We start from the raw sequence: 15,207 nt of genomic DNA on the forward strand, positions 1-15,207 counted from the left end.
AATTTAAAAAAAGCATTTAGAATATTGGTAGTCTTCAAACATTTTTTTTGGTGCCGTGGAAGCTTTTGTTCAAAGGAAATACTCACTTATAAATAGAACAGTGCTGGTGTTACTGGAGAGGCAGAGGTAGGCGGTAGCGGGAAGCTAGAGCCCAGCTCACTAGACTCTTCCCTCCTTGGCTCTCTGTGAGCACCGTTAAAGATGACGGAGTGGTTCAGAGACGTAACGAAAGGGACGCGACCTGCCGCTGCTGCTGCTGCTCTGAAGACGTGGACTGTGAGCCAAGACTGAGCTGGTCTCTAAACCCTGGGAATGGCCCTCAGCTGACTTCTGCCAACAGCTTGAAGGAACAGAAAAGATTCTCTAGTCTCCAGAAGGAACACAGCCTGCTGACACCCTGATTTTAATCAAGAAACCTTTATCAAACTTCTAATCTATAGAAATCTAAGAGAATAAATCTATGTTGTTTTAAGCCACTAAATCTGTGGCAATTATCACTACAGAAAGAGAAAGCTAATAAATAGGAATGGATCACTTTTAATATTTTAACTACATCCGTATCTTGGTCCATCACCATTCAGGACAAGTTTATGGTGCTTATAAACATACATCCGTATTCATAAGTTAACATAAAAACACTGAGTATTTTTAAACTGTTAATGTGTTAATGATTTCAGATCTATGCATAAAACCATCACTACTGTTATACTTTGAGATGGAAGTATTCCTAGAAACTGTTACACTTTGATTTGGAAGAAGGAAAAGAATTTCATAAAAGCTGTTCTTGGTATTATTGTTTTTTAATCTAAAATCCCAGATTATTATTTTTTTTAATTTAATTTTGATTGAAGGAGAATGTTACAATATTGTGTTGGTTTCTGCCCTACATCAACATGGATTAGCCATAGGTATATATATGTCCCCTTCCTCTTGAGCCTCTCTCCTGGTATTATCTTTTTCAATCAGGTATTGACGTCATTCTTGTTTTAAAAACTGGATACTCTCAGTTTTAAAACCTTCCAAGGATGGGAAAAATGTGTCCCTGAATCACATCAAGAGCTCACCTTCATTTATCAAATACCTAGCTTTCACAGAGATACTCACTTATTCAAATCAATCTCATAAGTCTGCATGTGAGGTTTGTCTCCAGTCTTGTCTGGGTCCCATCGATAGATGGCAAATTTCTTGATTCGTGGTGCTGCGGCTGCAGCTGTCTGGGCCCCACGGCAGGCCTGAAATTTAAAAAGTTCACAAGAAGGGGAAAAAAAAGGAATCATTAAAAATGCAAGATACATCATTCTACTTAGTTGGCACTATAAACTGCAAGGCTGGATAGAAACTTGTGCATTACTGATATAGTCTTCCTGGGAAACACAGCCATCCAAGATCCCACCACGGCACTAAGCAACTATAATATGGCAGCGATGGCGCTGGGGCTGGTGGAACGGCGCTTAATAAACACACACAGCCTTTGCCCTCACAGAAACCAGTGTGCACTGAGCCAGAAAAGAAATGAAATACTCATAATAAAATACAGCAAGGGAAGATGCAGCAGAGATTTACACTAGTCTAAGTGGTCAGAGAGGTCTCCATAAAGGATACTTAAGCTGAGGCTTGATGACTAGGGAAGAAGGGCAAGGAGAAGGGGCATTATAAGCTGAAGGAAAATGTATAGAGGCCTGGGTGGGAGAGCACAGATCCCTGTGAGGACCGAGACGTCCATTGTGCAGCAGGGTGACCAGAGGAGGGATGGGATGGGGCAGACTCCAGGAAGTCAAGAAAGACTTCTAAGTTTTGATCTTATCTTAAGAGCAATGAGAAGCTAACAAAATTTTATCAGGTGGATGACATAATCATTTTATTTTTGAGAAGACCACCACTGGCTTACAAAGGAAGACTCATCAGATGACATCTAGGGAAACCAGTTAGACAGCGACTGTGGTGGTTGAAATGAGATGCTGGTCAAAATTAGATTGGGCATTTTAGTCTGAGCCACTGTTAAAAAAACACCAAAGACTAGTGGCTAACACAACAAACATTTACTACTCATGGTTCTGGAGGCTAGAAGTCCAAGGTCCAGCTGTCAGCAGATCTGGTGTCTAAGTGAGGACAGACAGCTGCATCCTGCTCTATCTTCACATGCTGCAAAGAGAGCTCAGGCCTCTCCTTCTCTCTATAAAGGCAGTAACCCCATCACACAGGTCCTGCCCTCATGACCTAATCTAACCCTAATTCCCTCTCAAAGGCCCCAAGTTCAAGTACCATCACACTGGGGATTAGGGCTTCTATGTATGAATTCTGGGGGAACACAAACAACCCACCCACAGCAGGACAGCAGTATGGGAAACACAATAAAGCACACTGGGTCTGAAAACGAGATAAAATCTGGGAACTAACAAGCGGCAGAGACCTGCACTCTGCAGGGTCTGTCACAGCTCCTGGGCTGTTACATCCTGTGATGGTCGGTCTCACGCAAGCCATGGGGCCCTGGAACGCCACCAGGGGCTGGGAGACAAGGGTGAGGGGGCCCGGCCTCCCGCCCTCCTTCCAGCAAAACAGCCTCCCCACAAAAACGCATTTGCAAAAGGGTGCTTTGCTCAAAAAGTTTCCTATTTAAATTTATACTCATCTTAAAAGTCACTATTTATTATTGCCAGGCACTGTAGTAAATGCTTTCTTTATATTAATGACTCCACTGAATCTTCATTTTTAAAGATGAGACAAATGAGGTTCAGAGATCAAGTGATGGGCCCATGATCAAGAGCTGGTGAGTGGAGCAAGGACTGGAAGCCAGGTCTGGCTCCAGAGCCCATGTTCCCAGACACTATTCTGTTTATTTGGGAATCGTCTCAGGTCTCTTCTTTTATTTCTCTTGTTTTCTTTTTACATCCTAACTCCTTAAGCTCAAGTGTATTAGTCAGGGTTCTCCAGAGAAACAGAACCAATGGTGTGTACCTACATACACACACGTGTAAGAAGAGATTTAGTATAAAGAATCGGTTCACGTGATTATGGGGAATTGGCTCATGTGATTATGGGGATAACAAGTCCCAAGACCCTCAACTGGCAAGCTGGAGAGCCAACGGTGCAGCCACAGTTCAAAGGTCAGCACGCTCAAGACCCAGGAAGAGTGGTTACTTCAAGTCCAAAGGCAAGAAAAATCAATATCCCAGCCTGGAAGAGGGACTTCCTCTAATTTGAAGGAGGGCCAGTTTTTTGTTCTAGGGCTCATCCATGTTAGAAAGGGCAATATGCTTTACTCCGTCTATCATATTTTTTTAAACATAATTAAAAACTATTTAAATTTAAAAAAATATTATATTTTCTGGCCACACTGTGCAGCTTGTGGGATCTTCAGTTAAGGGCTGAACCCGAGTCTTCGGCAGTGAAAGCCTTAAGTCTTAACCCCCGGACCACCAGAGAATTCCCTCAAATATTCTGATACAACTTTAAGGCTTACTTTCCATTTACGGTTATTACAAAAGACTGGCTACAGTCCTCGCGTTGTCCAGTACCTCCCTGAGCCCATCTCACACCCAGCAGACTGTACCCACCCACCCCCGCAACTGCCCCCTCCCCTGCCCCACGGGTGACCATGTTTGTTCTCTGTATCTGTAAATCTGCTTCCTTTTTTGTTTTGTTCAATATTTTGTTGTATTTTTAAGGTTCCATGTATAAATTATATCATATAATCATTGTCTTCCTCTGTCAATCTATCAATTAAAATGTTAAACTCATTCAAAAACACTCACTGAAACACCCAGAAAAACATTTGACCCAATATCTGGGTGGAGTCAAGTTGATACAGAACATACAACAGTCTGGAACCTATACTTTACATATATTTTACGTCTCCCAGCATACCTGGTCCAGGCCTCTGCATATAGCAATTCAATCCACGGATAGGAAAGATTGAAGAAAAGAGCAAAAACTGAGCATTAGAATAATGCAGAAATGTGGTTTATTTTAAATGTACCTTAAAAGGCTGAATAGTGCAACCTACAGCAAGCCATTAAGAAATGAAAATACCCCTGTTTGTGGCATTCCCGTATAATGAATGCCAAGCCACCCCCAGCCCCTAGTCCTTGAAGCCCTTTTGCATTTAGGCAGAAAAAACAAGGCAGAGACCACACCAAGTCCTGCTGAGCTTCTACTGTGGCTGTGAGGAGGGGGGAAGGATCTTGCCAGTCCAAAGAGTACTTTGCAAAATTCAAACTATATTCCAGGCTAGCTAATTCTCTTATAAACTGCTAAAGAAAGCAAAAACTCTTAAAGTTCACTCAGTAATTACAAGAAATGCACTGGAGTTTACTACTGGCTGGCAAAAACCACCCCAAATTAAATAAAGCTGAAGATATCAGCCCTCAGTACGGGAAGAAAATGTATGAAGAAAATCAAAGTGAAGGTGAGGATGAAAACTGTATTTTATCAAATCACCAAGCTGGTGAAGATCATTAAAAAAAGGAAAGTCATTTCTGCAAATGAACACTTTCCAACTAGGGACTCCATTTTGTGAAATGTCAGGAGTGCTTGGCTAACGCCACCTTGTGGTGATTAATAGGAGGTGAACATGATTCTTGAAGACATTTTTTGGCCGCGTCCTGACAGCTTGCAGGATCTCAGTTGCCCAGAACCTCTGCCCTCGGCAGTGAAAAGGGGTGTCCTAACCACTAGACTGCCAAGAATTCCCGGCTGAAGGTATTAGCTCCAGCAAGCTTTTGCTTGCTTAACACCCCCCCATCCCTTTTTTGGGGATTTCCCTGGTGGCTCAGACAGTAAAGCATCTGGCTACAATGTGGGAGACCTGGGTTTGATCTCTGGGTCGGGAAGATCCCCTGGAGAAGGAAACGGCAGCCCACTCCAGTATCCTTGCCTGGAAAAATCCCCTGGACGGAGGAACCTGGTAGGCTACAGTCCATGGGGTTGCAGAGAGTCAGACACGACTGAGCGACTTCACTTCACTTCTTTACTTTTTTGTGAGATTTAATGAGGTATATTCATTATAATAAATTCACCAATTTTAAGTGTATGGTTTGATGAGTTTTGGTAAAATTGTGTAACCACTACCACAATCACAACAGAACATTTCCATTAAGGAAGTTCTCTAGTGTGTCTCTGCAGTCAGCGCCCATCCCCTACCCCCAGCAACGGCCTGGCTTTCTATCACTGCAGATCCGCCTCTGTCAGAACTCCATATAAATACCATTGTGAGCCTAGCTTCTCTTGCTCCACAAAATGCTTCTGAGATTCATTCATGTTGCCGCATATACTCATAGACTGCTGCTCTTTTTTTTTAAGTTAACACCTTTCATTTGGAAATAACTATAGAATCCCATGCATTTATAAGAAACAATACTGAGGTCCCACCTGTCCTTTACTGGGTTTCCCTCAGTGATAACAATGTACAAAACTGCAGCACAACAGTATAACCAGAATATTCACCCCGAGATAGTCAAGGTGTGGCTTCCTTGGTGGCTCAGCTGGCAGAGAGTCCGCCTGCAATGCGGGAGACCTGGGTTCAATCCCTGGGTTGGGAAGATCCCCTGGAGAAGGGAAAGGCTGCCCACTCCAGGATTCTGGCCTGGAGAATTCCATGGACTGTATCGTCCATGGGGTCACAGAGTCGGACACATTACACAGAGTACAGAACATTACTTCCATCGTCACAAAGATCTGCGTTTTTACAGTTACAGTCAGACCCCTCAGGCCTCCCATCCCCACTCCTTCACCCCTAGCAATTACTAATCTGTTACATTTCTATAATCCTGTCATTTAAAAAAAGTTATATAATGTAATCATCTCTTATGTAACTTGAGGGGGGGTTTCATTCAGCGTAACTCTCTGGAGATTCAGCCAAGTTACATGCCTCAACAAATTTCTTTTTATTACCCAGCAGTGTTCCACGGTCTGACGCACCACAGTTAAGCCGTTCAACCATTGGAAGACTGTTTCCACACTTGAGGCTATTATGAATAAAGCTGTAATGAACAGTTGTGGACAAATTTCTATGTGAACATAAGCCTCCATTTCTCAGGGGTAAATGTACAGGAGTGTAACTGGTGGGTTTAGAAAAGGCAGAGGAACCAGAGATCAATTTGCCAACATTCACTGGATCACAGAGAAAGCAAGGGAATTCCAGAAAAATATCTATCTTGGTTTAGTCGACTATGTTAAAGCCTTAGACTGTGTCGGTCATAACAAACTGTGGAAAACTGTTAAAGAGATGGGAATACCAGACCACCTTACCTGCCTCCTGAGAAACCTGTATGCAGGTCGAGAAGCAACAGTTAGAACCGGACATGGAACAAAGGACTGGTTCAGGACTGAGAAAGGAGTGTGAAAAGGCTGTCTGTTATCACCCTGTTTATTTAACTTATATGCTGAGCACATGAGAAATGCCGGGCTGGATGAGTTATAAGCTGGTATCAATGTTGGCAGGAAAAACATCAATAAACTCAGATATACAGATGATACCACTCTAATGGCAGAAAGTGAAGAGGAGTTAAAGAACCTCTTGTTGAGGGTGAAGAAGGAGAGTGAAAAGCCAGCTTAAAACTCAACATTTAAAAAACCAAGATCATGGCATCTGGTCCCATCATTTCCTGGCAAATCAAGGGGGAAAATGTGGACAGACTTCTTTTCCTTGGGCGCTAAAATCACTGTGTGGTGACTGTAGCAGTCATGGAATCAGAAGATGATTACTTCTTGGCAGGAAAGCTACGACAAACCTAGACAGTGTGATGAAAAGCAAAGACATCACCTTGCCAACAAAGGTGCATACAGTCCAGGCTACAGTCTTCCCAGCGGTCACATAGAGTTGTGAGAGGTGGACCATAAAGAGGCAGAGTGCCCAAGAATTGATACCTTTGAACTGTGGTGTTGGAGAAGACTCACAACAGTCCTTTGGACAGCAAGGAGATCCAACCAGCCCATCCTAAAGGAAATCAACCCTGAATACTCATCGGAAGGACTGATATTGAAACTGAAGCTCCAATATTTTGGTCACCTGATGCAAATAGCCAACTCATGAGAAAAGACCCTGATGCTGGAAAAGATTGAGGGCAGAAGGAGAAGGGGGAAACACTGGATGAGATGGTTGCATGGCTTCACCAGTGCACTGGACATGAACCTGGGCAAACTCCAGGAGTTGGTGAGGGACGCGAGGCCTGCTGTGCTGCAGTCCACGGGGTCTCGAAGAGTCAGACATGACTGGGCGACTGAACAACGAGGATAAATGGTAGCAGAAGGTTTAACTTTCAATAAACGGTGTTCCAAAGTAGGGGCTGCTGTGCCTGAGCCAGGTAGTAGGGGGAGAGGGCAAAATACCTCTGTAAAATTAACTTCTGCAAATTTTTAACCCAAACATTAGCTAAACTGGGAATTTAAAAAGAACCTGGGACTTTGCAGTTGTCAGCTACAACTCCCTGGTTTTAAGACCTGATATGATAGTACTGTCAATGGGCACAGGTATCTGGCTCTATTAAGCTCAGTTTAACTCCCACAAAAGGCCTGTCAAAAATGACCATGGTTACTGCAATGGACCCTCACTTTTAACACCTCTAATACTTACATATTTGCTTCCTGTCCACTTTAAAAAGAGGCAAAGGTCTAAACTTGATCATGAAGATCATCCCAAAGAAACTGCGTTTGCTTAGAAACCATTAAACTCTCTTATCGTAAGGATGATGCAAGACAAAAACAAAACAAGTATGCACTGCAATAGAATATCGGAGTATCAGAAGGTGGTAAACCCCAACCTAAGTTCTGGGGTGCCCCAAAGTGTCACTGATTTTTTTCCAAAACAACTAATTTAATTTTGAGTTAAAACCATATTTTATACAACACTTGATACAGTAGGGGGGAGGGCTAACAGGCATGAGGATAGAAGACACTGACATCAAAATGAACAGAGCAGGCTGTGGTTCTAAAAGCGGAGGCGCTTTGCTCATCCTGAGGACGGCACTAAGAGCTGGTCCACAGGATCGTGGGAGAAGTGATTTAAACACACTCCCTGAAGAGAAATCTAAACATTTGTTCTGCAGGTGTTGCAGTGGAAGTAAAAGTGGAAATAACAGCTTTCATCATTGAGCCCTCTACCATGTGCCTGACATCGTACTGAAGTATCTCTAATCTCCACAACATCTTTATCGGGACAGCTTTTTTATTCTTAAACAATAAGAAGAAGGTCATAAAACAAGAGAGACAGGATTCAAACACAGGTCATCTAACCCCAAAGTTCACCTTGTAGCTGCTATATGTAGTGGTGAAAATGCAAATCCAAAACAGAACAGCACAAAAAGATAATTCCTTTTCCCCAAACAGTGTAAGTTTTTTTTTGACTCATACAATCATCAAGATTTCAGGTTGCAGTTGGTCCAGATAGGCAAATTTGGCCTTGGAGTACAGAATAAAGCAGGTTAAAGGCTAACAGAGTTTTGCCAAGAGAATGCATTGGTTACAGCAAACACCCTCTTCCAACAACACAAGAGAAGACTCTACACATGGACATCACCAGATGGTCAACACCGAAATCAGTTTGATTATATTCTTTACATCCGAAGATGGAGAAGCTCTATACGGTCAGCAAAAACAAGACCGGGAGCTGATCATGGCGCAGACCATGAACTCCTTATTGCCAAATTCAGACTTAAATTGAAGAAACTGGGGAAAACCACTAGACCATTCAGGTATGACCTAAATCAAATCCCTTTTGCTTATACAATGGAAGTGACAAACAGATTCAAGGGATTAGATAGACAGTGTCTGAAGAACTATGGACAGAGGTTCATGACATTGTACAGGAGACAGGGATCAAGATCACCCCCAAGAAAAAGAAATGCAAAAAGGCAAAATGGCTGTCTGAGGAGGCCTTATAAATAGCTGAGAAAAGAAGAGACGCGAAAAGCAAAGGAGAAAAGGAAAGACATACCCATTTGAATGCAGTTTCAAAGAATAGCAAGGAGAGATAAGAAAGCCTTCTTCAGTGATCAATACAGAGAAATAGAGGAAAACAATAAAATGTTACAGATTAGAGAGCTCTTCAAGAAAATCAGAGATATCAAGGTAACATTTCATGCAAAGATGGGTTCAATAAAGGACAGAAATGGTATGGACCTAACAGAAGCAGAAGATATTAAGAAGAGGTGGCAAGAATACACAAAAGAACTGTACAAAAAAGATCTTCACGACCCAGATAATCACGATGGTGTGATCACTCACCTAGAGCCAGACATCCTGGAATGTGAAGTCAAGTGGGCCTTAGGAAGCATCACTACAAACAAAGCTAGTGGAGGTGATGGAATTCCAGTTGAGCTATTTCAAATCCTGAAAGATGATGCTGTGAAAGTGCTGCACTCAATATGCCAGCAAATCTGGAAAACTCAGCAGTGGACACAGGACTGGAAAAGGTCAGTTTTCATTCCAATCCCAAAAAAAGGCCAGGCCAGAGAATGTTCAAACTACCACACAATTGCACTCATCTCACACACTAGCAAAGTAATGCTCAAAATTCTCCAAGCCAGGCTTCAACAATACGAGGACCATGAATTTCCAGATGTTCAAGCTGGATTTAGAAAAGGCAGAGGAACCAGAGATCAAATTCCCAACATCCGCTGGATCATTGAAAAAAAAGCAAGAGAGTTACAGAAAAATATCTACTTCTGCTGTATTGACTATGCCAAAGCCTCTGACTGTGTGGATCACAACAAACTGTGGACAATTCTGAAAGAGATGGGAATACCAGACCACCTGACCTGCCTCCTGAGAAATCTGGAGGTCAAGAAGCAACAGTGAGAACTGGACATGGAACAACAGACTAGTTCCAAATTGGGAAAGGAGTACGTCAAGGCTGTATATTGTCACCCTGCTCATTTAACTTATATGCAGAGTACATCATGAGAAATGCTGAACTGGATGAAGCACAAGCTGGAATCAAGACTACCGGGAGAAATATTAATAACCTCGAATATGCAGATGACACCACCCTTATGGCAGAAAGTGAAGAAGAACTAAAGAGCCTCTTGATAAAAGTGAAACAGAGTGCTCGCTTCGGCAGCACATATACTAAAACTGGAACGATACAGAGAAGATTAGCATGGCCCCTGCGCAAGGATGACACGCAAATTCGTGAAGCGTTCCATATTTAAAAAAAAAAAAAAAAAAAAGTGAAACAGAGTGAAAAAGTTGGCTTAAAACTCAATGTTTAGAAAACTAAGATCATGGCATCTGGTCCCATCACTTCATGGCAAACAGATGGGGAAATAGTGAAAACAGTGACAGACTTTATTTTTTGGGGCTCCAAAATCACTGCAGATGGTGACTGCAGCCATGAAATTAAAAGACGCTTGTTCCTTGGAAGAATAGTTATGACCAACCTGAAAGTGAAAAAGTGAAAGTGAAGTCACTCAGTCATGTCCGACTCTTTGGGACCCCATGGACTGCAGCCTACCAGGTTTCTCCGCCCATGGGATTTTCCAGGCAAAAGTATTGGAGTGGGTTGCCATTTCCTTCTCCAGGGGATCTTCCCAACCCAGGGATCGAACCCGGGTCTCCCACACTGTAGGCAGATGCTTCACCGGCTGAGCCAACAAGGAAGTCCTACCTAGACAGCATATTAAAAAGCAGAGACATTATTTTGCCAACAAAGGTCTGTCTATTCAAAGCTATGGTTTTTCCAGTAGTCATGTATGGATGTGAGAGTTGGACTATAAAGAAAGCTGAGCACTGAAGAATTGATGCTTTTGATCTGCGGTGTTGGAGAAGACTCTTAAGAGTCCCTTGGACTGCAAGGAGATTCAACCAATCCACCCTAAAGGAAATCAGTCCTGAATGTTATTGGAAGGACTGATGCTGAAGCTGAAACTCCAATACTTTGGCCACCTGATGCGAAGAACTGACTCATCTGAAAAGACCCTGATGCTGGGAAAGATTGAAGGCAGGAGGAGAAGGGGACAACAGAGGATGAAATGGTTGGATGGCATCACTGACTCAATGGAGATGAGTCTGAGTATCTCTGGGAATTGGTGATGGACAGGAAGACCTGACATGCTGCAGTCCATGGGGTCGCAAAGAGTTAGACATGACTGAGCAACTGAACTGAAGCAATGTGAAGGATGGCGCTACCATCAACTGAGACGGGAGGAGAAGGCCGGTGTGTGTGTGTGTCAGGGGGAGTGTCAGGATTTTGGTTTCACGCCAGCAAAGTTTATTAAATATCCATGTGGAAATTCTGAGAATATAGTTGAGTGGCCGTCTGAGTCTGAAGATCTGGGGTGACGTCTCAGCTGGAGACATAAATTTAGGAGGCATCTAAAGCCCAAAGGAGTGTCTATGAAGACAAGGCCTAAGGACAGACTCCAGTGTTTAGTTTGGGGCAATGAGAAGAAATCAGCCAAGGGAGAGAGAGAAAAGGACTGCCAACATGTGAGGAGGAACACCTGGAGCCTGGCAGGCATGCCAAAAACATGTTTTGAGGAGGGAGTTAACAGTATGCCTCAGGGAGCAAAGTACCATGAGAACTGACATTGGAGTTAACAAAGCCGAAGTCATTGGTGACCCTGACCCAAGTTATCTTCCGTGAAGTGCTAAGGGTGAAAAGTCTGACTGGAATAGGTTCCTGAGAAGATGTGGAGAGATGAACTGTGGTTGGTGAGTTTAGACACCTCTTGGGAAATTTTTCTATAAAGACGAGTGGAGAACTGGGGTGGTGGCTGGATATGGCTTTCTCTGAGATGAGAAAAATTGTACCATGTTTGTGTGCTGCTGCTGATTTGATAAAGAACGAAAACCTGATCATGCGGGGGCAAGAGGAGAATTTCTGGAAAGCTCTCTGTGAATAAGCGATGGGACGAGAGCATGAGTGAAGGGTAGCCAGAGGAGTGTTGCCAATTTTCCCACAGTAACAGGCAGAAAGGGTCATTTACGGGCAGACATGAAGAGGTGGGCAAAAATTTGAGGTCTTTTTTTTTTGGTAGCCTACCTAGCAATTCATACTCCAAACCCAAGAGCGAGGCGGGTCCTTCAAAAGCATTTCTACCTCAATCTACAAAACTAAAGCATGTTCAAGGCTAAGCGCACCTTTGTAGGGCACCTTAGATAAGATGAAACACACAGTTTAAATTTAAGGGGAGAAGCGAGATCCTCAACAACTGGACTGAAATGGAACTGAGGATAAGTGTGGATTCTCCACCATACTGGAGGCAGCCGGTCTGTTCTCTAGGAAAGCTTCCTTAAGGGGCAGGTCTGGAGGGGCGACAGAAAGGTGAGAAATGGAGAGGAGGAGGGCAGGGAGGTCCGTACACACCTGAGGGGAACACAAGGTCAGGCTTGTTTCTGATGTGTGAGTGGCACTGGTGCAAATCAAAGCTCTACCACTTGGGGGTTGAATGTTCTTTGGCAAATTACATAACCTTTCTGATTTTAGTTCCTCTTTTGTAACAAGACGGGGAATATTAACATCTACCTCAGATGATTAACTGGAGGGCCAAGCTCCTAGAATTGTTCAGAAAATAATTTCAGCTTTTCAATACTGGCAACCATATCAGTTCCTGTATTGTTCTGATTGGCAGACAGATATCCTAACGCTGCCAGTGCTAAGAGCAAAGATATACACAAATGAAAGTAGGTGGTAATTGCCCTCAAGGAATACACAGTCTAGACAAGAAAATGAAGCAACATCACAAGCAACAATTAATACATTACAGTTAAATACTTAAGAGGCAGAACTGTGGTTCAGTGGTGCAAACTAAAGCATAAAAGAATTCAGAAGAGAAATCCTACTATGTTATAGACTCCTAGGAATCTGAACACACCCGAGGTAATACACCACGCTCATTACTTTTCAGGTGGCTTTTGAGGTATGAATGCATATTCCTAGAAGATAGTGAGAGTGGGGGTGGAATCTTCTGTTTTCTCTGCCCTCAGGGGCCCTAGGATGGCCTCCCCGGAAATTACAACACTGACCTATGAAACTAGCCTTCTCTAGAATTCATTCTTGGAAGAGGGACCTGAGCTTTAGAACTCATTCTCATTGGTGGGGCTCTCACAATTTGATTGCTTGCTCAGCAACTATAAAAGGAACTGGTAAACAAGGTCATTATCAATCACCAATTTAATGCTCAGAGGGGACCAGCTTGAGGCTCTGATAGGCAGGCCTCACTCCCATCCCTGTTTTTCAGAATGACTATAAAATGACTTGTCCAGTTCACGGACAGCATATTGGAAAGAATTAGCATTAGAAGATGGGCCATAGGCACTGTGTTGTAAAACCACAGAAATTACTTAATACTAGATGTATTTTCACAGGAGTGCAAGAAGAGGAGAGAGATGAATATATTTTGTACACCTATCATGTGTCTTGATCTGTGCTAAGAGTTTTTCACACATTATGTTCAAAACAGTGAGTTTAGGTCCTAGATCAACTGGTTCTTGGCTGTGATATTTCGAGCAAGTGAAAAATAATCTTTCTGGGGGCCTCAGTTTTCAAAGGGAGAAGGAAATGGCAACCCACTCCAGTATTCTTGCCTGGAGAATCCCAGGGACAGAGGAGCCTGGTGGGCTGCTGTCTATGGGGTCGCACAGAGTCGGAAACGACTGAAGCAACTTAGCAGCAGCAGCAGTTTTCAAATCTCTAAAAAGGAGGTTAGAATTCCTGCTCACCCACCTCACAGGATTTTTTCCCAGGGGAAAATGATTTGAAAGGGATTTGTAAAACCTTAGTCTTTGATATACACAGACTGCAATGGCAGTTTCCCTTCCCCTTCTCCATGTTCTCATTTTCCTGACGATACAATGGATGTGGCGAAAAACTACTACCAACGCACCCTGAACGCTATAAATAAGAGCAGCGCCAACCTCTGGATCCGATCCAAGTCCAAACTGTGAGGTCGCTACACGACACTCAGGAGACCAGTGTTTTTTGGGGCGCTCGGGTCCCCGGGTTTTTTTGGAGCTAAGTGGGTCCCCCCGCTTCTCCCTTCTGTGCCTTCCCTCTTGCCCGAGTTCCCAACCGTGCGCCCTGCAGGGCTGCCTCCCAGGCCCTGCCCTTCACGCCCCGGCGGGTCTGCCTTTCCCAGACAGACAGTGATGGCTAGCGGGCAGAACAAGGACCTGGCGTCCGAACGCCTGGATTCGCGCTCTGCTTCCACCAGTCAGTCGTCACCCGCTCGCCATGTGACCTTGGCCAATCCAAGTGTCCTTCCTAACCCTTTTCCCCCACTATGTCTAAAAACCCCCCTTCGCTCTGACCACCTCACAGGCGGCAGAAAGGTGCAGAAAGAAACCGGCATCAGGACCCCGGGCGGCGGGAGCGGGTCGCGCTCCTCCCCGGGGCCCGCCCCGGGGCCCCCTCAACCTCCGCCACCGCCCCCTCACGTGCAGGCCGTCTCCGCGACCCTCACGCCAGCCCTCGTCCCCCGCCCCGCGCCGCGGCTCACCTGCAGGCGGGCCGCGCCGAGAGCTGCGGCCGGGAACTGGCGCCTCAAGGAGAGAGCGACCACCGCCGCCATCTTGGCTCCTGACGTCGAGCCCCACCCCTCGAGCCCGAGGTCACGCTCCGCCGGCGTCCCGCCGAGCACCGCGGCGCCACGCCAGGGCCCACCGAGTCCCCACTAGCAGCGCAGGCGCCGCCGAGTGGGCGGGGCTTCCGGTCCCCGAGAGGCGAAGGGAAGGCTGGGGAACCAACGCGAGCGTGCGCAGGTGCGGGGGCCGGCGCAGGCCCACTCGGCTTCCCAGGGTGGAAGGTGACCTTCCCAGAGGAAGGGGGCGGGGCTTGAGGGTGGGTCAGGGGGAGGGGAGGGGCTAAATGCGCGAGGGGGCGGGGCCCGATCCAAGTCCTGTCCCGGTTTTAACCCCTTTTTTCTGTTCAGTTCAGTTCAGTCACTCTGTCGTATCCGACTTTTTGCAACCCCATGAACTGCAGCACGCCAGGCCTCCCTGTCCATCACCAACTCCCGGAGTTTACTCAAACTCATGTCCATCGAGTCGGTGATGCCATACAACCATCTCATCGTCTGTCGTCCCCTTCTCCTCCCGCCTTCAATCTTTCCCAGCATCAGGGTCTTTTCAAATGTCAGTTCTTCGCATCAGGTGGCCAAAGTATTGGAGTTTCAGCTTCAGCATCAGTCCTTCCAATGAATATTCAGGACTGATTTCCTTTAGGATGGACTGGTTAGATCTCCTTGCAGACCAAGGGACTCTCAAGAGTCTTCT

General features: G+C 45.0%; 1 protein-coding gene and 1 non-coding gene across 2 annotated transcripts in view; one reads left to right on the plus strand and one right to left on the minus strand.

Moving 5' to 3' along the window:
- The window catches only part of SDHB (succinate dehydrogenase complex iron sulfur subunit B), a 30,608-nt gene extending 15,906 nt beyond the window's left edge, over positions 1 to 14,702 (minus strand). Inside the window, exons 1-2 of the mRNA XM_043445210.1 lie at positions 14,433 to 14,702; positions 1,105 to 1,232 (exon numbers count right to left, since the gene is read on the minus strand). Of these exons, the coding sequence (XP_043301145.1) occupies positions 1,105 to 1,232; positions 14,433 to 14,504 (200 nt within the window). The 5' untranslated portion in view covers positions 14,505 to 14,702. The remainder of the gene's footprint in view (positions 1 to 1,104; positions 1,233 to 14,432) is intronic.
- LOC122426972 lies at positions 10,039 to 10,145 on the plus strand. Its single transcript, XR_006265317.1, has one exon. It is a non-coding gene; the product is annotated as a U6 spliceosomal RNA (small nuclear RNA).
- Positions 14,703 to 15,207: the final 505 nt, after the last annotated feature.

Source organism: Cervus canadensis, chromosome 24, assembly GCF_019320065.1.
Source record: "Cervus canadensis isolate Bull #8, Minnesota chromosome 24, ASM1932006v1, whole genome shotgun sequence".
NCBI classification, from domain to species: Eukaryota; Metazoa; Chordata; class Mammalia; order Artiodactyla; family Cervidae; genus Cervus; species Cervus canadensis.